The 25,673-nt window shown below is 40.5% G+C and overlaps 1 protein-coding gene across 2 annotated transcripts in view; it reads right to left on the bottom strand.

The window, feature by feature from the left end:
- The window catches only part of USP9X (ubiquitin specific peptidase 9 X-linked), a 162,805-nt gene that overhangs the window by 17,940 nt on the left and 119,192 nt on the right, over window positions 1-25,673 (bottom strand). For both annotated transcript variants that reach the window (XM_081951522.1, XM_081951521.1), the window contains exons 34-40: window positions 16,091-16,264; window positions 15,261-15,402; window positions 14,132-14,882; window positions 13,398-13,521; window positions 6,105-6,330; window positions 2,849-2,978; window positions 1,308-1,493 (exon numbers count right to left, since the gene is read on the bottom strand). In XM_081951522.1, the coding sequence (XP_081807648.1) occupies window positions 1,308-1,493; window positions 2,849-2,978; window positions 6,105-6,330; window positions 13,398-13,521; window positions 14,132-14,882; window positions 15,261-15,402; window positions 16,091-16,264 (1,733 nt within the window). The remainder of the gene's footprint in view (window positions 1-1,307; window positions 1,494-2,848; window positions 2,979-6,104; window positions 6,331-13,397; window positions 13,522-14,131; window positions 14,883-15,260; window positions 15,403-16,090; window positions 16,265-25,673) is intronic.

The raw sequence follows: 25,673 nt of genomic DNA on the forward strand, positions 1-25,673 counted from the left end.
GGCAGTACAGCCTAAATTCTTCAGCTGGAAATCTTCTGACATACTTATTGTGCTGATTCCCAGTCAAGTAGAAATTGCTCTAGTCACTGAAGATGACCTTGGCCCACTGTTTGTCGGTCCACTTGGCATACTTCTTGGCCCACGCACATCGACGAGAGCGGTAAGTGTCTGTGAGCAAAGGCTTACTTTGAGCCCTGCAGCCTTTGAGCCCTCTGGCAAGCAGTCTGCGACTCACTGTGCTTTTACACACTTTTACATCACGTTTCTTGTAATCTGAGGTGAGGTGAGCTTCCTGTCAGCCATCAAAATGTGTTTCAGAGCCCGATCTTGCCGTTTTGTCGACTTTCTTGGTCTTCCAGAGTGGAGCCTGTCATTAACTAAACCAATTATTGGGTATTTTTCAACCACTCTGCTCACTGTGGTGTGATGGCATTTCACTCTCTTGGCTATTTCTGTACAGGAGTAATCCTCTTTATGAAGCACAATGATGCGATGCCGCTGCTCAGGACTGGTGAAAATGAAGGCCTTCATCCTTGCCCGCAGCCAGAATTAAATTAAATTTCTCGATGCTTTTCATGCCTATTTATAGTCAGAGAGTATGACAACACTGATTGGCTCATAGATTTAGCCTCTATGCATTTTGATTGGTCAGCCAAAGCTTGCTGCTCATTAGCTACTTTCGATCCTAACATTCTCGAAAATTCAAGTTGTGTTTGTTTTAGCACATAAAATCACTCAAAATCTTTAAAAGACTTTGGTTATATTAATAAAAATTATGCATCTTAATCAGACTACAGAAATTTTCATCAAAGTAATAATTTTACATGGTTTCTATGAGTAAAAAGTTTATTAAACATGTAAATACAGCTTAAAACTGAAAGCGTGCAGGACTTTTTCACACAGCTGTAGTACTTCTTCTAAGGACAGAATGCAGTCCACGCTTCTAAGTGAAAGCATTCACCAAAAGCACGGTTGTACAATGCAATCAAGTCTAAGAACTAAAATTTCCATTTTCTACTTCAAACTGATTCATGTTGTTTCTGAAGAAAGCACCACAGAACCTGATCACTCTCACCTCAGTACAGAATATACATCAGTCTATAAAAATATTGATATAACATATTCAGTAAGATCTGACAGTAACGAAATTTCTTATGCATAACAGCTGATTTAAATTTCTCATTATTTAAATTTCTCATCTAAATTTCTCATTATTAAATCTATTAGAAACATGTAGGAAAGCTTATCCAAATTCCATCGCAGAGTTTCATACTAAATACATTCTTTTATAAACTGCAAAATAGTACCATTAATAGAAGACTGCATTCGTGATGCCACATTGCAACAGCGGATTAGTTGGGACACCACAGTGTATAGCTTGCCCAATTCAGCATATTGGTATTTGATTGGCGGACCTGGGCCTTCATCCAATGCCACAAGCATAAATGTTGCAGGGACATTTAATTTTAAAAGTTGTGTTTTTTCTGCTACACCTAAATGAAAAGAAGTTAAAAGGGAAAAATCATTAGCAATCTAATTATATTTTATCAAAGTATTATCTACAAAAACTCATAAATATCGTAATTCAATCATTGGATCATATGTGGGGGGGGGGGGGGGAATGGAAATGTGAACATAACCAGACAGCAAAACCTAGTTGACCCTAATAGATTCCAAAGCATGATCAAATCTAATTATAATTAGCATTTGAATGAGGACTACATGAATATCTGAAATCTATCAATTAAGAGTGTCATGTCAGGAAAACATCCCAGAAGAAATAAATTGCAAATTACTTCCATGCATATGTCAAGAAATTAGATACATCTACCAAAACTCAATCTCTCCAGTTATGCATTACAACCAGTAAATCACTCAAATCTGCAAACAAATCTTTCCCATTCAATAAGATACAATAGAGTGTCAGATGCACAAGATCAGGTCGACATGTGAAGGTTCAAGGTTCTTTCTTCCTTTCTCTCCAAGTTCCCTAACTTTTCTGCTTCACCTTCATTAAAAGAAGTATCTAGTTACTAGTTTAATTGCATTTTTCCAAATGTGCTTGCATAAAAATTGAATAATAATATTACATCCTTGGTTTGGACTTGAATTATTAAGTTCTGTGAATCTAACTTCAGACTATCCACACATAATAATTTATTAAATTTATACACCACCAAACTTTCAGTGACTACAAGATTTACAATTCTTAAAACATAAAAAATAAGACAGAAGTCATAAAAACAGCTTCAGACAAAGATACAATCATGGCAGAGGGGAACAAAATAGAGCATCTATTGCCCTCTCCAAAGGCTTGAGTGAAGAGCCAGGACTTTAAAGCCCTTTGAAATCCCAGAAGGGTGGGTGCCATTTAAATTGGGGGTGGGGGGAGGGACCTTATTCCAGAAGAATATTCCTTATTCTCTGTATTGTTACAGAGAAGGTGTGCTTCCAGGAGCCTGATAGGTGGCATTGTTTATAATCAGTGCAACTTGGAGCGTGCCAGTTCAGGCAGATCTTTTTTCTCCATCTTTAAAGTTTAGAAAACATTTAATACTCCCTCTAGCCTTGGATTCTAATGTACTTTGCTAATACATATTTCAAAGAAGCCTCCCAATTACTGATTTTTTTCACTGAAGAATTGGAGGGAATTTCCAGAAGATAACTTAAAACCCTCAGTTTTCACTGTAAAAGAGTTTCTGCAACATTTAATGGGGTATATAAAAAACTGGCATGAATGAGATTAGATTATTTCAAAGGGAAGGGAAACATGGAATAATATGGCATAATCAAATGAAATTATCTGAACATTTAGTTTAATTGCTTTTAGAAACAAACAGAAAATTACCTAAGTTGGCATACATCACGAACAAATTGAAATATTGCTGCAAATGACGTCCATGCTCAGACACTTCCCTTCTAAGAAGATTCAGCACAGCTCTTAACAAATGGTCACTCAAACTTAAATTGTCATATGCCTATAAAGATGAGGCAAGTTAAATTTTTATTTACAGGCTAATCATATTAGAACATAATTACAGTTTTATTAAATCTTTTTAAGGGACCAACTGGACTAGGAACAAATCTCAATCACAATGTAATGAAAGTGCATATTGACTATTTTATACTGCTGTGAAGATCTAGTGTAATGTATGCACACTGTATGCATATAATGTAGAGAAATAATAACTGTCTGACCAACTATAATCAAACAACATATGATTATCTTGGGTTTTTAGCAAAGTCTTGACAGATGGATAAAAAGGCAAATTCAGTTTAAACATCTGTCTAACTGGGCAACCAAACACAATAATAAAGATAATAACATTCCACCTTTTTATCATTACACACAGAAACACCATATATATATTGGTGGCGCAGAGTTGAGGTGGCGCAGTGGTTAGAGTGCAGTACTGCAGGTTACAGGCTACTTCAACTGACTGCTAGCTGCAGTTCAGCAGTTCAAATCTCATCGGCTCAAGGTTGACTCAGCCTTCCATCCTTCCGAGGTGGGTAAAATGAGGACCCAGATTGTTGGGGGCAATATGCTGACTCTGTAAACTGCTTAGAGAGGGCTATAAAAGCACTATGAAGCAGTATATACCCTATTTTTTGGACTATAAGAGGCACCTTCCCCCCCTCCAAAAAAAGAGGGTGAAAATCTGGGTGCGTCTTGTACACTGAACACAACATTTTCAGCCTACCGAACCCTGCCCCTTTGCAAAAATGGACGTGCAGAGGGTTTAGGAAGCTTGCAAAGGGTTCTTGGAGGCTGGGGAGGGCAAAAATGAGCAAAAAACAGGCCATTTTTGCTCGTTTTTGCCCCTCCTGAGCCCCCGGGAACACTCTACAAGCCTCCCAAAGCTCTGCATGTCCCCCCCCCTTTCTTTTTGCAAAAAACAAGGCGTGCAGAGGGTTTGGAAGGACTGCAGAGTGCAAAAACTTTTTTTTTTAATTTACGTCTTCAAAATCATGGTGCATCTTATACTCCAGTGCGTTTTATAGTCTGAAAAATATGATAAGTCTAAGTGCTATTGATATTTGGTTAACTCAAGGCAGTCAACCTAGCTACAGATAGCCCTCAATGTACGACCACAATTGAGCCCAAAATTTCCATGCTAAACAGCTGTTAAGTGAGTTAAGTTGTTAAGCAAATCACTGCAGTTATTAAGTGAATTGTGAGTTCATGACATAAATTTAGCCTTCCCCATTGACTTTATTTGTTGGGAGCTGGCTGGGAAGGTTATAAAAAGTGATCATATGATCCGGGACAGTAGAACTATGATAAAATACATTCCAACTGCCAAATGCCCAAATTTTGATCATGTGACCATGGAGAAAATGCAATGATTGTAAATGTGAAAAATATAAAGTCATTTTTTTCAGTATCATTTTAACTTTGAACAATCACTAAACAATTGGTTGTAAGTCGAAGACTACCTGTAATAGTCCTGCATCATATTTTCCCCACAATGTAAGTGATTAGATAATCACTTCCTCCCCAAGCTAAATCAGATAAATATGAAGGAGACATCAACTGCCAGTAATATTTAGAAAGTTAATAATGGGGGTAGTGCGTCCATCCTTGCTCTACCTGGCCTCTCGGTGGCTTTCGATACCATCAACCATGGTATTCTCTTGGGGCAGCTTCGGTGGATGGGAGTGGTAGGCTTTGTGCTATCCTGGTTTACTTCGTTCCTCTGTGGCTGTTCTCAGTCAATGTTGATAGGAGGGGAGAGATCCAGCCCTCGGCCACTGATTTATGGGGTTCCACAGGGCTTGGTACTCTCTTTGCTCCTGTTCAACATTTATATGAAGCCGCTGGATGAGATCATCCATCACCATGGACTGAGGTATAACCAATATGCTGATGATACTCAGCTATATGCCCGTGGTGAGCTATGTGATGCTGTGTCCTCCCACCAGGCAGTGCCTGGAGGCTGTTAGGTGCTAGATCGGAACAACAGGTCAAAACTAAACCCTGCAAGACCAAGTGGCTCTGGGTTTGGGGTTTGTTGGCTCAGGGAGAATTGCCACCTTTGGTCTTGGATGGGGTGGCACTACCCCAAACAGACCGTGCGTAATCTAGGAGTTTTCCTGGACTCACAACTCCTGCTCGAAGAGCAGGTGGTGGTCGTGGCCAGGAGGGCCTTTGTACAACTGTGGGTTGTGCGCCAGTTACATCCTTTCCTGGACCAACAGTCCCTACTCACAGTCACTCATGGCCTAGTCACTTTCTGTCTTGACTATTGCACCACGTTCTACATGGGGCTGCCCTTGAAGAGCATCCGGAAGCTCCAGTTGGTGCAAAATGCAGCAGCTCACATGGTTTTGTGCAGACCCCAGTGTGCACATGTATCAACTCTCCTGCGAGAGCTGCATTGATTGCCGATTTGCTTCTGGGTGCAATTCAAAGTGCTGGTTGTCACCTTTCCTTCATGGCTTGGGACCAGGCTATACTATATTACTGTACTATATTTATTTATTTGATTCTTTTTGTTAGTTTTTATTCTTTTAAATGTGTTTTTTATTCTGTAAGCTGACTTGAGTCGCCAAGGATAAATAGGTGGCAATATAAATTCAATAGATAAATAAATAAAATAGGTAATTCTTGACTTATAACCACAATTGAGCCCAAAAGTTCTGTTGTTAAGCAAGGTATTTGTTAAGTAAATCTTGCCACTTTTGTTAAGTGAATCACTGCAGTTGGTAAGTTAGTAATATGATTGTTAAGTGAATCTGGCTTTCTCACTGAATTTACTTGTCAGAAGGTTGCAAAAGGGGATCACATGACCCAGGGACAATGCAACTGTCAAATATGAGTTAGTTGCCAAGCAACTGAATTTTAATCATGTAACTATGGGAATGCTACAACAGTTATAAGTGTGGAAAAACGGCCATAAATCACTTTTTTCAGTGCCATTGTAACTTCTAATGGTCACTAAATGAAGAGTTGTAATTCAAGGACTACCTATATAAGCCATTACCTATATAAGCAACATGAATTCATAATTAGTTAACCAACTATGATGCTTTATATCAAAACAGGTTATTATACTATTGTATATAAACTAGTTTTTTCATATTGTATTTTGGTTGCATACCTGACTAGAAGGTCCAAGTGAAGCAAAAGGAGAAGGACATGGGCCATCTTGTAATGAAAAGTGTGCAATAAATACTATCAATTTTGCAAATGCTCCTCTTACTTCAGCACTGGGGCATTCCAAAAGATATTCAGAGAAGCGATTTGAAACATTGAAAAGTACATTGTGTGCAAACCAAAAACGAACATTCTTGCTATGACGAAGGAGAATGCACAAAGCATCATACCTGAAAAAATATTTAAAAGATATCACATTTCCAGAATATTGAACTATACATATAAAAATAATCAATATTATTAAGACATACTAAATATAGAATTAATATTATAGAAAATTAGTACTATTGAAGATTTCCTGCTTCTTTTTCTAAAATCCTTCAAATTTCCTTTGCTCCTTTCCCATTTTCTTGTGTTATATTCACTTTGTTATGTTTTAACAATAACCAGAATTCCTATTTAATAAACTTTCTTAAGCATCTTCAAACTCTTGTTTGCATTAACTGTTTTATTGTTCTGTTTTAAGAAATCAAAACCAGAACCTCTGATGGCACTTAGAACCAAAATCAAAATAGCCACATTTCAATCTGTATATCATCAGTATATGTTCAAATGATAGACAGTTTATTTTGAAGTAGATAATATTCAAGTTGCTGATCATGTCAATTGATGATGGCAAATTCTTCTTACAATCTTTGCTAATTGTTATGAAGCTTTGGCTATATCCTATTGGAATCATATGGCAATTAAAATATTAGTTTCTTTTGTTTACATCTATGAACCACTAGAGCAAATGGCGGACAGATAAGATAAAGATTCTTTATACAGTGTCATTCAGTATGTCTCTTACCTGGCTTGTTAATAACATGAGTCTCTTGGTTTAAGTGATAAAAGAAATTCTGTGCATACACTCTTTCTCTCAATGTTGTTTAGATGGAAATACAGCTTCCTTATTCTACATATTTCTTAATCTATCTTTTACTTCAAATGTAATAAATGTCTCTTAGCATTCACTGATAGCTGGGCTAAGTCTATACACTGCAGTCAAGTTTATTACAATTATGATCCAGATTTTTTTAAAACATAAAATGTAGTATTTTAATGAATCATCTTATATTGTTTACATCTGATAAGCCACAAATATAACAAGCTCATCAGACTCAAACAATTTGTGGTTTGTGTAGAAAACAAATTTGGAACCAAGCACAGATTTTATATTATGATTAGAGATAAGAATTTATGAATATATAGATATTGGATCATTTAAACATGTGGGATTATTCATAAGAAATCTGTTCCTTCACACAAAATAAAATGGATTAACAAAGAATATTTTCTGTGTATATACTGGTTGATACAAATAATCTGGCTTTCCCATTATTAAAGCTCTTGCAGAGAAGCAAGCTTTCATTCATGGCCAAGAGGAAAGGAGTGAACAGACAAACTGGGAAAGAACATTCCAAAGCTGCCAATTCATGAAGCCCAGAAATGCAATGCAATAGCAAAAGAAGAGATAAGAGATTTTAACATCTAACAACTAGTGAAACCCCCCCGCCACAGGAAAAGAAATAAAGATTTGACAAAGCTGTGGGAATCAAATGCTGAAAGTAAATGTTTTTATTGTAAACTGCCCAGTCACTTAGGCACGATGGGTGGTATAGAAATGAGATAGATACAATCGTGTGAAAAAGAAAGTGCACTTTCTTTTTAACCATGTTATATAGTTTTAGGTATCATGTCTAGTCCTTAACAGTATTAAAAATAGATAAAATGCTGCCTCAATGAACAATAACTTGTGAGGAATTACACCATGTCATCATTTACTTTAGCAGCAATAGCTTGAAATAATTGTTTCTCATATGACTTTATCAGTCTCAAATCATTGTGCAGGAATTTTGGCTCAGTCTTCTTTACAATATTGTTTACGTTCATTGAGGATTGTGGGCATTTGTTGATGCACCTCTCCTGAGGTCCCATCACAGCATTTCAATTGGGTTGAGGACTTTGACTGGGCCATTGCAACACCTTGATTCTTTTCTTTTTCAGCTATTCTGTTGTAGATTTGCTGGTGTGCTTGGGACCATTGTCATGCTGCATGACCCAATGTCAGCCAAGATTTAGCTGTCAGGCAGATGGCCTCACATTTGATTCTGGAATACTTTGGTATACACAAGTTTATGGTCGACTCAATGGCTGTAAAGTGCTCAGGTCCTGTGGCTGCAAAACAAGCCCAAATTATCACTCCTCTACCACTATCCTTAATGGTTGATACGAGATGTCTGTGCTGATATGCTGTATTTGATTTTTTGTCAAACATGACATTCTGCATGAGAGCCAAACATCTCTTCTTTGGTCTTATCCAAGGGACAATGTTCCAGAAGTCTTGTATTTTTTTTCAGATGCAACATTGCAAACATAAGCCATGTTGCCATGTTCTCTTTAGAGAGAAGAGGCTTTCTCCTGGCCACTCTTCCAAACACACCATACTTCTTCATTCTTTTTCTAATTGTACTGTCATGAACCTCAACATTTAACATGCTAACTGAAGTCTGTAAAATAACTCTTGGATTTTTTTGCAATTTTTCTCAGCACTGCATGATATGACCTTGGGGTGAATTTGTTGGGACATCCATTCCTGGAAAGATTGGCAATTGTCTTGAATGTTTTCTACTGATGAATAATCTTTCTCATGGTAGAATGATGGACTTAAAATTGTTTGGAAATGGTCTTATAACCCTCCCCAAAGTGATGGACAGCAGCGATTGCTTCTCTAAGACCATTGCTGTTGTCTTTCTTCTTTGGCATTGTGTTAACAAACCTCAATGCTGGAGACCAGCAAACTCTTAAAACTTAGGCTTTTATAGAGGTAGTCATATTTGCTACATGATCAATTGATCAAGGAACTAGATTAGCAGCACTTGGCTGCTACTTAGCTTCTTCATTCCCATGGAACAATAAGGGTGCACTTCGTTTTTCACACATGGCTTTTCCATTTTGGTTTCTTTTTGTAAAAAAATGATAACATTGCGTAGTATGTCATTGTTGTTGTTCATATAAGGTTGTATTTATCTACCTTTAAGAATCACTAAGGACCAGACAATTTTTATTATATCCTAATACATAAAACCATAGAACTCAAAGAGATGTACTTCCTTTTTCACATGATGATAGACAAACAGACAGAGAGGCAGGCAGGCAGATAGACCATGCCATCTGAAAGGATTCCACTTGAGAGTCAAGGGCACTGCTGAACTAATTGTATACATGTATACAATCTTAAATTAACTGTATACATGCACAAAGACTGGGATGATGATAGAGTTGACCACCAACTAGTTGTCTCTCTATGTTAAGGAAGCTGTTGGGGCCAATCAGCTTCCAGTTGAGATAGCTGCAGAGTCAGACTATCGGAGCCTTTGGAAGAAACAGCATCAGAGCCAGAGCCAGAGCCAGGGTCTTCTGTCCTCCCCCAGGTAGAGAGGCAGCTGTCTTCAGGGGAGGAACAGATGGGGCCTATCCCAGATGTGCATATGCGCAAAGGAAAAGGGAATTGAGCAAAGGAAAGCAGTAAGCCGGGCCTCAGGGAGAGGCAGACACCCCTCCGTGGCTCGGAAATAAAGTGGCCGGTGGTTGCAGACAACCATTTGTTTTTAGTATACAAGCAATTCGGATTTCTTGGATAAACCCAGGTTTGTTGGGACTAATTAATTTGCTTTTTTTTTGTTCATTCCTATGAATAAAAGACTGTGACTGACCTGCTTTAAAAGGGGTTTGTTTACTTGTGAGTAAAGCTCACTACTTGTGAAGGCTGGGTCAGAACTAGATGCAGTCGGGTGGATGAGTAATGAATAAACCATTGTGTCACTGTCGTTCACCAAGGCTGAATTTAGGTAGTAAAACTAATTGCCAAGCCACACAGTTTAAAAATTGCTAGAGGATTTTGTTATTACTGAACCCAAATGTTTAGAAATGCTTGAGGAAAATACACTGGTTATCAAAACAAAAAGATTAATTCAAGAGTAAAGTATATTGACACCAAATGACACTATGCATAGATGTACAAAGGTGAGGACTTGTCAGTGTCCATAACTGTGCTACAGAACAAATGAGATATAATGTGCTGATAAAGCCATCAGCCTGACATCCAGATGACTGGGGGTTTAGGGTTCCTGTTTTAAAGAGATATTGGAGTTTGCTTCATCGTTCTACACTTATGAGCCATTTACTCATTAAGTCAAATGGTAATATATGCAAAAGTTCTTTACAAACTGTGGAAGTATCTGTTTCTCACCTGACCTATTAATATAATGAATTTCTATGTGTGAAGAGACAAGGTCCCTCTTCTCAAGATGTAATTTAAAGAAAAGAAAAGCATCACTTATTCTTTTTTCTCTATCTTTTGCTTCAAATATAATGAAAATCTATTAGTGTTCGGTGACGGATGGGTGAAATTATACTGGGTGTTCAAGGAAACTATATTATGAATATATATATATATATTTGAATGGCATTTGTTATTATTTTAGCTCTCTGCAAATGCTCAGAAACATGCCCTCTAACAAAGGATCCTGAGTTAATATATATATAACAGACTAGGCCAGGGGTCTACAACCTTAAACACTCAAAGAGCCATTTGGACCCATTCCCACAGAAAACACCAGGAGCCAAAAGGTGGGCGTGGCCAACTCAATATCACTCCCTCCCACACAGACACATGACCGCCCCTAGCCATGCCTACCCAGGGCAGAGAACCAGTTGTTTAAAAACACCCAGAACCACAAAACCCTTTTGACATCTCTCTCCCTCTTCCCTTCTTTCTGTATCTCTCTCTGCTTTTCTCTCTCTCTCTCCCCACTTCTATTACACCCCTCTCTATATCTCTCTGGCTCTCTCTCTCTCTCCTGCTCTTTCCCTCTCCCGTCTCTGTGTGTCTCTCTCTCTTACTCCCCTTATATCCACCCTCTCTATCTGTATCTGTCTCTCTATGTCTGTCTGTCTGGAGTTGCAAGAGGAGAAGGAAGGGGAGGGTTGCCCAAAAGGGAAGCCTCTGCTGCAGCTTGTGCTCATTCCTCAGCCAGACCGGATTTCCAAAAAGTTGCCATGAAGAAAGAAAAGTAGTGAAGAGCCCCAAGGGGGGAGAGGGAGGGGGGGGGGAGGGAGAGAGAGAGATACAGACACAGAGAGACAGAGAGCGAGAAGGCCTGTCTCCCTTTCCATTGTCCCCTCGTCCCGGATCCCATTCTCACCCCGCCAGCCCACGTGTTAGCGAAGCTGACGTCGGTCGCAGCCGGGTTGGGTCATTATGCATTATTAGAAAAACATATATTAACCCTAACTTTCCAAGTTTTTTGGTTTTACTGTCCATTTTGTCCCCTTCTGTTTAATCATGTCCAATTATGGACACAAGAAGTGCCTGCCATTTTCCTGGCAAAGTTTTCAAGAAGTGATTTGCCATTGTTGTCTTCTTTGCACTAAAATGGTATTGACTGATTAGCAATTAAAATACTATCATACGAGAACCAGGGGTGAAATCCTACTGGTTCGGACGGGTTCAGGAGAACCGGTAGCAGACATTGGGCCTGGGTCGTTGAACCGGTAGGGACTGCTGGCTGGCTCCGCCCCACCCCAAACTGGTTCAACGGTCACCGCTTGCTCACCCAGCCCCACCCAGTCTCTGCTTTCCACTGTCCCAGCCTGCCTCCCTACTCCTTTCCCCATGGCCCGCAGCCCTGCCATGCCTGCCTTCCATTGTCCCTGTGGCCAGTTTGCGAAGGCAGGCAAGCATGTCGGGGCTGTCCAGCCGCGGGGAAGGGAGCTAGGAGCCTATTCCCTTCCCCGCAGCCCTGCCATGTTTGCTGTCTTTACACACGGCCTTCCCAATGGTCCCCCATGCCTGCTTGCCTTCCGAGGTCAGCGTCCAGCCCAGCCTGGCCAGTTGATGGATGGCTGGCCCTTTATGGAGCAGTGGATGGCCACTGCTCTGGGGCTGAGAGGGGCGGCGGCGGTGCTCCAGGAGGGCAAGCGAACATCCCGCAGCTGCTGCATATGCACCTGCCCTGTTTTTGCAAAGGCAGAGCTGCAGAAAAGGCCACCTTCCACACCGGCCAGTGTGCCTCCCATGCTGGCTCCGCAGGGCTTGGGGCTCCAAAGAAGCCCACTGGCTTCCCACCCGGGCACCTGTCTACACTCTTTGCAGATCCTCCTGGGAGACCGCTGGCACCACTCTGGGAACTCGGAGTCTGGGGGAAAGAGACTCGACAGCAGCGCTGCTTCCCGCTGGCGAAGAAATTGAGCTGTTTGCTTTCATTTTGCGGCAGAAGGAAGAAAGTGAATAGCGGTTCCGCGGCAATGCTCCGTGAGGGCAGGTGGACGTCTGCAGGCAGGCAGTGAGGGAGGGTGGCGAGAGCGGTGGTGGCGGTCCCTTCCAAGCGCAGTGCATGGAGGAAGTGAGCAAGGTAGGCAAGGCAGCCCCAGGGTGCCTATCGTTGGGGAGGCACGGCAATTGCTCGGCCAGGGCCGCCTCGGTGGGGTCTGCATAAGGCTCTCTGCTCACGCCATGTCCCACTCCAGCCGGCTGCGCGACTACAAGTGTGGCGACGTGATGTTTGCCGAGATGAAGCACCGGTGTCCAGACCAAAGGGAAAGAGCCGTAGGCCTGGCCCTCTCCCTGTGGCGGCTTCTGTGCTTCTTGATCTGCTTCTTTGTCGGAGGGAAACATCGCCGCAGCTGAGTCTCCTTTCCCTGGGGCGCAGGACTCCAAATTCCCAGAGTGGTGCCGCTGGTCAGCTAGGCTCATCAGCAAAGAGAGCAGGCAGGTGGGAAGCCAGTGGGCTGCTTTGGAGCCCCAAGTCCCGCAGAGCCGCACAGGAGGCATGCTGGCCTGGGTAGAAGGCGGCCTTATCTGCAGCATCCCCCTCCCCTCTGGATTGCCCTGCAAGGGGGGGGGGGTCCTGCCTTTTCAGAAATAAGGTAGGCGGTTTGTATGGAGGATTTGTTGGGGGGTTTGCACAGCCATCCGGGATGGAGAGCGGGGCAAGAGAAGGCGCCAAGGTTCACTTGGGCAGTCAAGCCAGATGGTGGAGGGAAACTCAAAGCATTGGGCACTTCAGAAGAGCAGAATGTGCAGCTTCTGGATGTAACAGTGAGTGATGTCAAGTTGGTTACGCCCACCCAGTCACATGACCACCAAGCCATGCCCACAGAACCAGTACAGAGAATTTTTGGATTTCACCACTGATGAGAACTACACTAAAACACTGAAGATATAACTAATGAATACTTTTAAGTAAAAATTTACCAATCACTGGCAGGACCACGAACTATTTTCTTTGTGTGAAATCCTGTGGTAAACAGAAATCTAGCAGCAAGCTGAACACTTATCATTGTAATTTCTTCTGCTTCAGGCAGTAAATGATCTTGTCCTAAAAAGAAAATGTAGAATGTTGCAATTAAGCGCATAAGTACTGAAATTTAAAAAGTCAGCCAGACTTAAAATACTTCTTAAATCAATCAACTTCAAGCGTTTTTTTCCAGCAATACTGCCAGATACCTAAAATACTTTTTGCATGCATTTCAGTCAGTTTTCACTCCTGATGACTACCAAATTAGTCCCTGCAGTTTTCTTGGCAAAGTTTTTCGGAAGTGGTTTGCCACCGATTCATTCCTAGGGCTGAGAGTGATTGGCCCAAGGTCACCCCACTGGCTTTGTGCCTAAAATGGGACTAGAATTCATGGTTTCCTGATTTCTAGCTTGATGCCTCAACCACTATATCTAACTGGCTTTCCAAGAACAATTAAGCATCTTATCTAGCTTTTTGTGTTCCAAAATGAACATGGAAGATAATGATCATAAGATATCCATAGTGTATTGAAAATAAATTTAGTAAACATTTTAAAATTAATCTCAAGGAAAAATGGTAAGATATACTGAAAATATTAAAAATGAAATCCATGGATCTGAAAAATATTAAATACTTTCTATTTTTATATAACAATGTAATTAATTTTCACTAGGAATATCCAAAAACTTACCTGGAGGCGGATTTAGGTAGACACTGTTACATGTCAGCAATTTTTTTACAAACTGAAAATATTCCAGGCTGTACTGCATTCGGTTATGCATGAATTGTACATTTTGCTTTCGTACACTCCGTTCAATTGCAGATGGCATTTTAATTTGATGGGGTTTAGTGGTAATTGCAAGTTCTGAAATATATTTTATAAGTTCATTGTCTTTCTCTACTGTGTCCATGCGTTCATAAAAAAGAATGTAAGCATTCCACCATCTCTTCTGACGTCTGTAGGACATCCTTTTCATCATATGATCAAATACTTCTCCCATGTATTCTCCACCAAAACACTGATTTTTCATTTCTTCATCATCATCCATTTTGCATTCAGTTACATCACCATCATCAAATTTATACCATCTGTTTTTCTCACCATCTCCTCCATTTCTTTGAATAATGTAAGAGTAATAATGTCCACCACTGGCTTGACCACTGTGCACCAATACACCCACTAGTCTGTATTTTGTACTTCCAGAATGTTCATTTTCTGATTGTTCATTCTGTATTAGTTGGTTTTCAGGATTTACATCATCCCCTTCTAACTTAGCTACTCCTGCCACAGTATAAGGTTCCATATCCAATTCACGTGGAAACTCAAAATAATCATTGAACTTGATTGCACATTCCCTTTCCCAGTCATAATCAAATCGTTTTAGCTGGATGGCAAGAACTGGAGGCAGTTTTTTAATCAGCAAGCGTTTCACTGTATCAACCTGGGAAATAAACACAGTTATTACTGTGAATTATCAAACACAACAAATTCTTAGTAAAACTATAGTCATTTTTCTTGAACAAACTGATATAATCAACTCTCTGCTCATATAAACACATTTTAAATAACATGATTAAGGAAGTGATGGCCATATACCTCTAAATTGATGATATATACCATTCTTCGTAATTAAAAAAATGGAGATCTTGGCCATCATCATTCTAAGAAATATTCTAAAATTCCGACTAAAATATGATAAATAGTAGTTCTCAATTCTCTTACAAAATAAAAATCTACATTGTTCTATCACTGACCAATGACAGCTGCTACTGAATTCAAACAGTTTTAGAGCACTGTTCTAAAGGCAGGCCAAAATTACCTTCTTGTTGCATTTTTCACAGTGATATGCATTTGCACCTTCCAGTAAGTCTCCTTTGACATATTGTTCCAAAGAGTCAAGTAGATTTTGGTGATTTCTTATATCTACATTCAGTGTTGTAAAAGATTCTTCACATTCATATCTGTAAAGTTAGAAAAATAATTTAATTTTGCTAAATGAATTATTGAATAAGTATATTTTATTATTAAGCAACATAATTTTATGAACAGAATAAAATGTATACTGAAAACTTAAAATATATACTTAGGTAGAATAATTTAGACTGACAACTGTAATTATAAATCAAAAGCTACCCATTGGATAAATGGCAACAATGCATTGCTATTTTCTTTATGTTGAAAGGCTAATAAAAATTGATAAAAGGTTACATTTATTAACAAAGGAATATGGAAGAACAAATAAACCCAAGCTGATACAAAAGAGGACAACAAGAAGCTTCCATTTTGATTTTGATTTAGAAACAAGGAAGCTCAAAGACGAACTATTACTGTACATATGGCTTTTCAATATGATTTTATCAGTGGCTGAAAAAAAATAGCTGTAAAGGCTTCCTGTCTATATTGCCAAATAAGATGCATGAACAAGTATCAACAAAATCAACCACTGGATCTGGACTAAACCTCAAATGATCAGCAGTATAGAGCTTACATGAAAAAGTAAATTCAAGGAATTAAAACATTCCAGTATTTTTATTAAAGTTACAGTGTGAAATATTTATACATCACCAGTTTTCAAAACATCATTTAGAATGTTAATACAAGAAGTATACATATTTTATATAATGGCCTATTGCATAACTAAACACATACCTATGAGGGCAACCTTGACAGATTTTCTGATCAGCAAAGGATCCTCCTAAAACTTTACTTAACATTGCTGGATGACCTAAGGCTTTTAAAGCTTCATCTAGACTATCCACCAAAGAGTTAAAAAATTCTAAAGCATCATGTTGTTCTCGCAGATTTACAGGTTCACCCCAGAGTCTAGAATAAGAGAGATTTTTCGTTAATAAAAACAGATTTGGGGCAAGCAACATTGCATGGAAATAAATTTAATTGTTTATCTCAACTTTAAGTTAAAAGATGCATGTTACAGTACTCAACAATCTACAAATTATATACTGATTCATTTTCAAGGAGGACTAAATTACTGTCACCACCCAAATCAACCTCTTCATTATCGGATAATGTGATCCTTAAAATAATTAAGGAGATAGGACTTAGAATGGTGCTCCTTGGCTTCATCCGTTTTTTTCTTCCTAGAATGTTTCAAGAAAAATGCCACTGTGTCCATGCTAGGTGTCAAAGGTTTTCTAGACATATTTCAGGAACAGGAGATGGATATTGTGAGAACTCTATTCCTGTTTCTATAGCTACCTATTTTAAAATATTTGAAAAAAGGAAAATTAAAAGATTTTCCATTAAAAAAACAAAAGAATAAAGCCTTCCTTATCTGACATTCTATGTTTTTCCCTTTATAGTAAATCTGAAGTGAAAAACAATAAATATGTGGTTAAATTGTACAAAGGTACAAACTTAAGATCCTGTCCCTTTTTCCAATAATGAACAGAATCTTCACTGTTTGCCTCGACATCAGAATATGAGGTCACATAGAAATGAAGAGACGTAGTTATGGCTAAGTTATCCTCTTGGTTAAGCCTCTAAAGAATGATCAATTTTAAAAACTGGTCGGTCATTAACTATAATGCTTGACACAAATATGCTCATGGCTTATTCAATAGCCTTAAAAGGCTGTATCTATTGAGATAATTATGTTCAAATAGGTAAAGTGATGTCTCATTTGGATTACTACAATATAGTAAATGATGCTGGTTATTCTGCACATGTCATGTAACACTGCTATTCTGTGACCTACATTTGTTCCGAGTACAATTCAAGGTGCTGGTTATCACCTTTAAAGTCCTTCAGGGCTTAGGGCCAAGTTACTTCAGGGACCATCTCTCACCAGTTGTTTCTGCTCATCCAATCCAGCCAGGCAGGATGGGTATGCCTCAGATCAAATTGGCCAAAAGATGCCAATTGACAGGGCCTAAAAGACATGCCTTTTCTAGGCGGACATTGAACCTATCTTCAGATCCAAGTAAGAAATACAAGCATAAAGGAACTAATTTGACACATTAAACCGTGTGTGTGTGTGTGTGAGTGTGTGTGTGTGTGTTGGCTAAACTAATTACTGGCTTGTGGACTGCGTTAAATTTCGGACATTTAAACAGCGAAACAGCCGGAAAGGCACCATCTAGTGGATTATAATTTTGAGGTTTGGACGTTTAAGAAATTGTTAAGGAGAAGGAAAAAAAGGGCAAAACTGATGCAAGACTGTGTGATACTGGCATAAGTAAAAGTTGTAGGAGGGGAATTTAAAAAAAAAAGAAGAAACCCTTGTTACTAAAAACATGTAACTAAATTTTGAATGATAACTGATTAACACTGCTATTATTATAAAGGAAATATATGATAGTATATTACAATACCAAAGATAAAGAATAAATTCTATTTGTATGTATAAGAAAATTTAGAACTAAATGAATTGCATGTAAAATTGGAATTTAAAAGTGTGAAATAGTGACTTAAACATTTATAGTAGTTTGTAAAAATAATATAGATATTAATATACTTATATACAATATATATATATATATATATATATATATATATATATATATATATATATATATATATATATGTATGTATGTATGTATGTATATGTATATGTATGTGTGTATATATATATATATATATATATATATATATATATATATATATATATATATATATATATATATATATATATATATATATATATATATATATAACATAATATCTTTATATTTAATATTAAAATATATATTTATACTCCAGATTTAAGAATACATAGCAATTTTAGATATTTATTGGGTTGACAAAATACTGTTGGGAACTGATTGAGAATTTGAGAGGAGATAACTTGAAGTTAGAGGAATTAGAGGAACTAGGGGAGATTGGTAGTTGGGATTGAACAGCAATTTATTTGATTTGTTTGAAACTACATGCAATTGTGGGAAAGTATTAACCGAGGGATAAAGATGGCAACCATTACTACCCCAACTAAAACAGGGAAAAAGCAGCATCAAATCCCGCAACAGCATCGTCATCCCACTCAAATCAGAGAACAATTGAGAGTGTGCTGGGAGTGGAGAAACTAGGATCAGCATCAGGATCATCAGGTTCTGCACAGAATATACAAAATATGCAGGCAAGGCTATTGATGATTCAAGAATCAATGACTAAAACCCAGGAAGCAACAGCAACCAATCCTGAAGAAACAAGAAGACATCACGAAGAAATTAAAAATGAAATGGGAGAATTATATCAAAAGTATGGACGATAAAATTGAGAATATCTAACAATCTATAACAATCAACAAGCAGAAGATAAAAACAATATTAACAAAAATAGAACAGACAGACCAGAAAATGGAAATAATAGAACTGAAATGCATGCAGGCAAACAGAGATCTAGAAGAATCCATCATCTTCCTCGAGATGGAAAGAGCCTCATTCTACTTGACGTTCCAAAATATTATGAAAGAGAAAGAAGATCTAAAAGGAAAAATGACAGATATTCTAGCAGATATTTTACAAAGGAACAAACAGGAGGTCAGAAGAGATATTGATGAAGTGTACCGGGTGCATACAAACTATGCACAAAGACATAGATTACCTAAAGAAGTCCATGTGAGATTCGTGAAAAGAACAACCAGAGACGAGATATTTAGGAAAACCAGAGAAGAGATAATAACGTATAAAGGAATTAATAGCACTCAAAAAGAGACCACGGAGAGTAAAAGAGTTATGGAGACAATACCAATTCTTAACTAATCAATTAACCAAATTCAAAGCGATGTATAGATGGCTAGTGCTAGAAGGCATACTTGTAACGTGGCAAGAAAAAAAATGGTAAGAAAAAGTTCAAGAATTTTTTGAACGATATTTTGTGACGGAAGAAGAACAAGAAAGAAAGGAAGAAGCAGAAAGCAGAAGTCAAGAAGAAGAGACAACAGAAGAAAGAGAGAGAGACAGAGAAAGAAACAACAAAGGGAACAAGCGGAACGGGAAGGTGCAAGGGGGAAAGTCCAAATACAAACTAGAAATACTCAGTGGTGATGCAGTCCCAGCGATCCGCAAACAAGGGATGGTGACCGCCAATCGGGTGATCCGAGCCCAAATCACTTGTTTCTGTGACAGGGACCACCACCACCCTCTTCGGATGGGACGCTTACTGGGCTGCTGGTACCTGTCCCTGTCCCTAGAGTATTGCCTGCACCCGTGTCTGGGGTATCTGGGAGCAGAATACCTTGGCTGTTGGAAGTCCAGATCAGGGGGCTGATAGAAGGACTTCCTGGGGTAAGGTGCAGGATGCTGATCTGAGTGCTTGGTCGTGGAGGGAAAGACCTTGCATTTATTTTTGTCCTCTACTAGAATAGGGTCAAGGGAAGTGCCGAACAGCTTGTCTCCTGCATACTCTGCCGCTGCCAGATGCCATTTCGCTTTGGTCTCTGCCTGCCAATTGCGAAGCCATAGGAGCGTCTGGACGCGACAGGGGGGACAGAGCTCTAGAAGAGTATGTGACTGTATCCAACGTGGTGTCTGCTGAGAACTGGGTAGCCGCCATCAGCTTCTTAATGTCCTGCAGCAGCCGAACATCAGAAGCAGAGGTCCTATCACAGAGTGTTTCCAGCCAAAGCAAGGTGGTTCTATTGAAAAAAGAAGCAGCAGTAGCTGCCCTGATCGCCCACGTCACAGCCTGAAAAGGACCAGTTCCGCCTTTTTATCCTCCGTCTTCAGACAGTTGGAGATATCCCGTTACTACCACAGAGGAGGAAGCCAGAGCAGCCACCAGAACATCCACTGTCGGAACTGCAAGGCTTGAGCGAAGGCAGGGTTAAGATGATAAAATCAGTGATCATTACTCCCTGATGTGGGAAAAGTCCCAGGCACAGCCCACTGAGTTTTGAACACATCAAAGAAAAGATCTGGAGTAGGTATCTCCTCCTTCTCCCCCTGAGACTTGTAAAAAGGCCCTTTCTTTGTCCCCCTCACTTGTACTAGGGGTGGCAGGATCCTTGGTGGTAGCTGGGGTGCTGCCCAGATCTGCTGTGGCCTTGGCCTTACGCAGCAAGGAACCAAATAAGGCAGGAGGGAAAAGACCAGCAATAGTAGGTGCTTCTGGGACCTGGGAGTCTTCGTCTTCAGAAAAGTCAGTATCTTTCTGTCCCTCCTCTTCCAAGCCAGACCCCTCACTAGCAGTTGAAGAGTATACTGATCTGCGCTCTCTGGCAGTTGAGGTGCTGGGTTGGTCTGGATGACCTCAAAGGGTCCCACAAAAAGAACATCTAGAAGTCTGAGATCTGTGTTGTAGCCCTGTGGCAACCCCCTGAACAATGGCCTGAGCAATTACATTCTGAAAACTCTCAGGAAGTTCTTGAAAAGCCGGAGTGAGGCAAGGAGGCTCCAATTCAGGCCTGGAGGCTGCAGATTGAGAGCCAGAGGAGGTCTAGTGGAATTGATTGCCAGATGGCCAAAAGGATCCCCAAGGGGATCTGCAGACTGCGCAGGAGTGAGAGGGGGAGACAAGGGGCTGTCTTCTCTAGCTGACCCACGAAGGGAGCCTGGAGAACGATGACGGGCTTCAGCCAATGGAGAAGGCCTATGGGGGGAGTGCGATCTGGACCGCGAGGGGTTGATGCTATCCCTAATTTGCCTGCCAGCAGCCCTGGTGATGCAAACTTCAGGCTCCTGCTGCTTTCTGGCACCTCCCTTCCTTGAAGACTTGGGGTGCTCTCCTCGGAGATGGATCTCCTTTTCATTAATGGGGCAGTCCCCCGGGAGGTCACCTCACCCAGATCGGAATCACCTGGTGTTCCGCCTTTTTCCCTCACAGCTACTCATGGTAGTAATCTTCTCCACCTCTGCCTTCCTCAGTTCCAGGTGTCCGGGAGCCTTTGCATGCGGTTCAGAGCCTCCTTAGAACCGGCACACCCACACAAACACTGCCGCCGATCTGCGGCTCGAATCATCAGTCCCCCGCCGAACAACTGAGAGCCCTCCCCAATCTATGGCAGAGTACTGGCTAGCTGATGCCTCCAGGCACCGACAGTGGCCTCCGAGAGAGATTAGAGAGCTGAAGCAAGAGTGCCGAGCCTCTCTCTGCAGCCACGTGCATCTCACAAAATGGCTGCTCACACAAAATGGCCACCACCCATGCGGTCCGATTTCTGAGCCGTTCCTCCAAAAAAAACCTTCCGAGCTATCTGGCGAATCCCCCCCCCCCCCCCGAAGCAAATTCAGGGTCGCAGGTCACAGCACCTTCAGCATGCGGCCAGGAGCCCTCCCCGGACTGGCAGCAGTCTGGAGGTTCCCACACTCACTGCAGCTAGCACCTCATCAGACAGATAACAAACAGAGACACAGGTGGGATGAATCAAGGGAGGAAAAATCCAGTATTCTCAAGTCCAAACGAAGAGCTACCAAAAACAGTTCTTATTTGGGCCGAGACTAATCTGGGGTGCCAAGAACAGGAAGTAGAGAGGAGTGGCCTCAAATTTAACCTCAGTTTCTGGGCAGATGGGATGTGATAATACCCATCAGTGACTCCTCCTACAGGACACTTGGAGAAAATGCAAAAACCGACCCTGCTGATAGTAATATATGCACCAAACCAGAATATGAATTCTACAAAAAAATACATAATAACAGAAATGGACCGAAAACATCTGTATAATTGGTGATTTTAATCTAATTGTGGACAATAAGAGAGAGTATAAAAAGAATAAAACCAAGAAAAATATTTTACCCAAATCCTTTTTTGAAATGACAGTGGAGCTTAAATTATATGACATATGGAAAGACACACATGAGACACATAGTCAATATACATTTTATTCAAACACCCATCAATCTTGGTCAAGAATTGACATGGCATGGACGACATCGGGCCTACAAAATGAATAGCATGAAGTAGAAATAGAGACAAACAATTGGGCAGATCATAGTCCAATCAAATTAAGGTAGAAAGGCCAGAAAAAGAAAAAAAGATGGATGATGAACCAAAATTTGGTAAAAGAGAAAGAATACGTACAAACATTAGACAAAGAAATAAAACTATTCTTTAGGACAAACAAAAAGGAAGATACATCATTACAAAATCTTTGGGACACCACAAAAGTGTATATTAGGGGAATGATTGCCTATATAGCAAAGAAAAATAAGAAACAAAGGGCACAGCAAGAAATGCTGCAGAGGGAACTTAGTGAGGTGGAGTTGAAATTGCAGTAAGACCCACAAAATAGGTCTAAGAAAGAAAAAAGGGAGATAATAAAACACAAACACAATTTAACAGTGCAGAAAGAATTAGCCCAGAAAATTAGAGCGGCCAAACAAAATTATTTCGAACATGCTAACAAATCGGGATGTTGGTTAGCATACAAACAGAAAAAGGAAAACGAAAAAAGAACGATATATCAGTTACAGGACGAAGATGGGGTCATACAATATAGGCTGGAAGAGAAAAAGAAAATAATATAAAGATATTTTATAAAACTCTATTCACAGGATAACATCCCAGAAGTTAAAATTAAACAATATCTAAATTCAGAAACCATGAACCCAATCTCAGATGAACAGAGAGAAACAGACCAATCATGATATCAAAATTAGGAATGGTTTTGAAGAAACAGAAAAATAATAAAACCCCAGGACCGGATGGAATTCCAGTGGAATTATATAAAAATATCCAAGAAACATTGGAAGAATTGATCTTAAAAGTTTTCAACGAAGTGCTAGAAGAAGCTAACATATCAGCCTCCTGGACAGAAGCAATAATATCTTTTATCCCAAAAGGTGAATCCAAAATTATAGGCCCATTTCGTTATTGAATTTGGACTATAAAATAATTGCCGCAATCATGTCAGAAAGGATTAAACAGATACGAATTGAACAGATTCACTTAGAGCAAAATGGATTCTTACCACACAGACAAATTAAAAATAATACAAGAATTATATTGGATACTTTAGAATACTATGAAACACACATGGAGAAACAATCTGCACTGGGTTTCCTTGATGCCCAGAAAGCTTCTGACAACATAAATTGGAAATTTATAATATTACAATTAGAGAAGATGAAATTCAGAGAATTTTTTTTGTCAATTGACGAAGGTGTAGGGCCCGATGTTGGTGACACCTATTGTCTCTGTACTATGTCGAGGAACAGCTCTGGAGCTGGAATGGTGTCCATCTCAACGGTTTGTTCTGTAAAAAAGGAATCTGCAGTGGCGGGGGTCACCGCAGGAGTTGGTGTTGCTGCCTGTGCCCCAAAACTGGTCAAAGCTTTGGCCTTGGTTAGCCAAACTGGCCGAAGCTTTGGCCTTGGTTAGGGTCTTAAAGTGGGTCGGTTGGAACAAGCCTGAGAAGGAGGCCTTCTCCAGAACTGCCTCCTCATCCCCAAAGAACTCACAATCCTTTATCTCTCCATCCCCCAACACTGGGGACTGGCTACAGTGAGATTGAAGTAGTGACATGTGCCCCTGCGTGGCAAGCCCTGGTACTGTACTGGGTGGGGCTACTGGAACTACTCGAGGGGCTGGCCCTGGCCCCTGCTGTAAACCTGCTGCAATGTCCTGACTAATAGCTGATGCAATTATATCTTGAATATTGGGCAGGGACCGGGAGGTCATCTGCATGTCTGAGCGAAGCCTTGCTGCTGTAGGAGTGAAAGTGGCTTCAACAGGCCTGCTACTCCCAGTCCCCCTCTGATCGGCTGTCAGAATCTGCCCTGGGAGATCAGGGCCTGACCCCCACAGGCCTGCAGTATTAATTGGAAATAGCAGGCTAAATGGGCCAGAGTCTGGGCCTAGCTCAAGGGGAGACAGCTGGAACAATCTGCTGCTGGCATGGAGGACCTAGAACGAGGCCTGTGAGGTGTAGCTGCAGAACTTTGCGTTTTGGCTGACTTGTCCTGACCCTTCTCAGAAGTGGAGGCTGATTTGGAGACCTTTTTGGTTTGGAATGGCCAGTTGATTTATCAGATTTTTTTTGCCCTTTGGGATCAGGTATAGCGTGTGAGGAGAAAGGTTCCACCATCATAAGGAGTCTTTGGTCAGCTGTCACCCCCCTCCCCACAGGGCTCAGAATCAATTCAGAGTCAATTAGGGCCTTACCTGGAAAAACAGGCTCCACCATCTTGTGCCACTAGATACAATACAAAATGGTACCCTGCGCCCTTTTTAACGGCCCGCTGAGAGCAGTCAATGGAGTTCTGAGACCTTCAAGTCTTGCCCTGTAGCCTGCAATTTTCAGGGAAATGCTGTTCAGAGCCCAACGCTGATGCTCACCTGCACTGATCGCTGCCAGGATCCAGGGCCGATCGCCTGCAAAGTCGGCTAATTAGTGCCGACGACATAGCCCAGACCACAAGGGATCAAAGGGCTAGCGCTACGGGCCGCATGGTTGCCGTCCGAATAGCTGCGCTGCACCAGTGGCAAGAGGAACGCTCCGCTCTGTTGTCAATTACTCCTTATTACGATCACAGCAGGCTAGTGGCGAAATTAGTGCTCGGAGAAGCCATGATTGCGCGGTAGCCACCAACGCTTCAGGCGTGGTCCTCCAGCGATCTGTCAAAGTTCCCTTTGACAGATCAGCTGCAGCGATTCGTAAAGGTGAGAGAGAAAGCAACGATCTTTTCTGACCTGGAGAGAAGCAGGGATCTGTGCCTCCATGGCACAGCAAAGAGGACTATACTCTCTCCCGCATTGCCAGTGGCCAACTGGGTAGGCAAATTCTCCACAGAGCAAGCAATGGGTGCAGGCTCTTCAGCTCTAGTCTGACTGACAGCCCCAGCAATGCTATGCTTACTCTCTCAATCCAGGCAACTGTATAAAATTCAATTATCAAGGAATTCTCTCTCAAATATAAATCCTATTATGAACTATTTCACAGAGCTAATGATGACACGTTCTTTGTTGTTGTTGTTTTTTTGTTGTTGTTGCAAAATTTTTATTGATCTTAAAATATATAGGGAAGGGTAAAAGGGTGTACAAATTTTTTTTGCCGCTTCCACACTGGTGGCGAAAATCCCCCCAAGAAACTCACAGATTTAACAATCTTAAAAATAAAATATAAAAGAAAGCATCAGAACAAATTTAAGCAATATTATCAAACATGTGCTCTACTATTTTTTCTTTGTTACTTTTTGTAATATCAACAATTACAATTATTCCAAATACATTCATTTTTGTGATCTAAGCTTTTTCGATATTGCTTCTTCTTCCCTGTCCCCTGGAGGGGCCTCAGAGCCCCCCCTCCTTATCTTGCGTCTTGCTGTCCTTTTCTCTA

This window comes from Natrix helvetica (genome assembly GCF_964273705.1).
Source record: "Natrix helvetica genome assembly, chromosome: 4".
NCBI lineage: Eukaryota > Metazoa > Chordata > Lepidosauria > Squamata > Natricidae > Natrix > Natrix helvetica.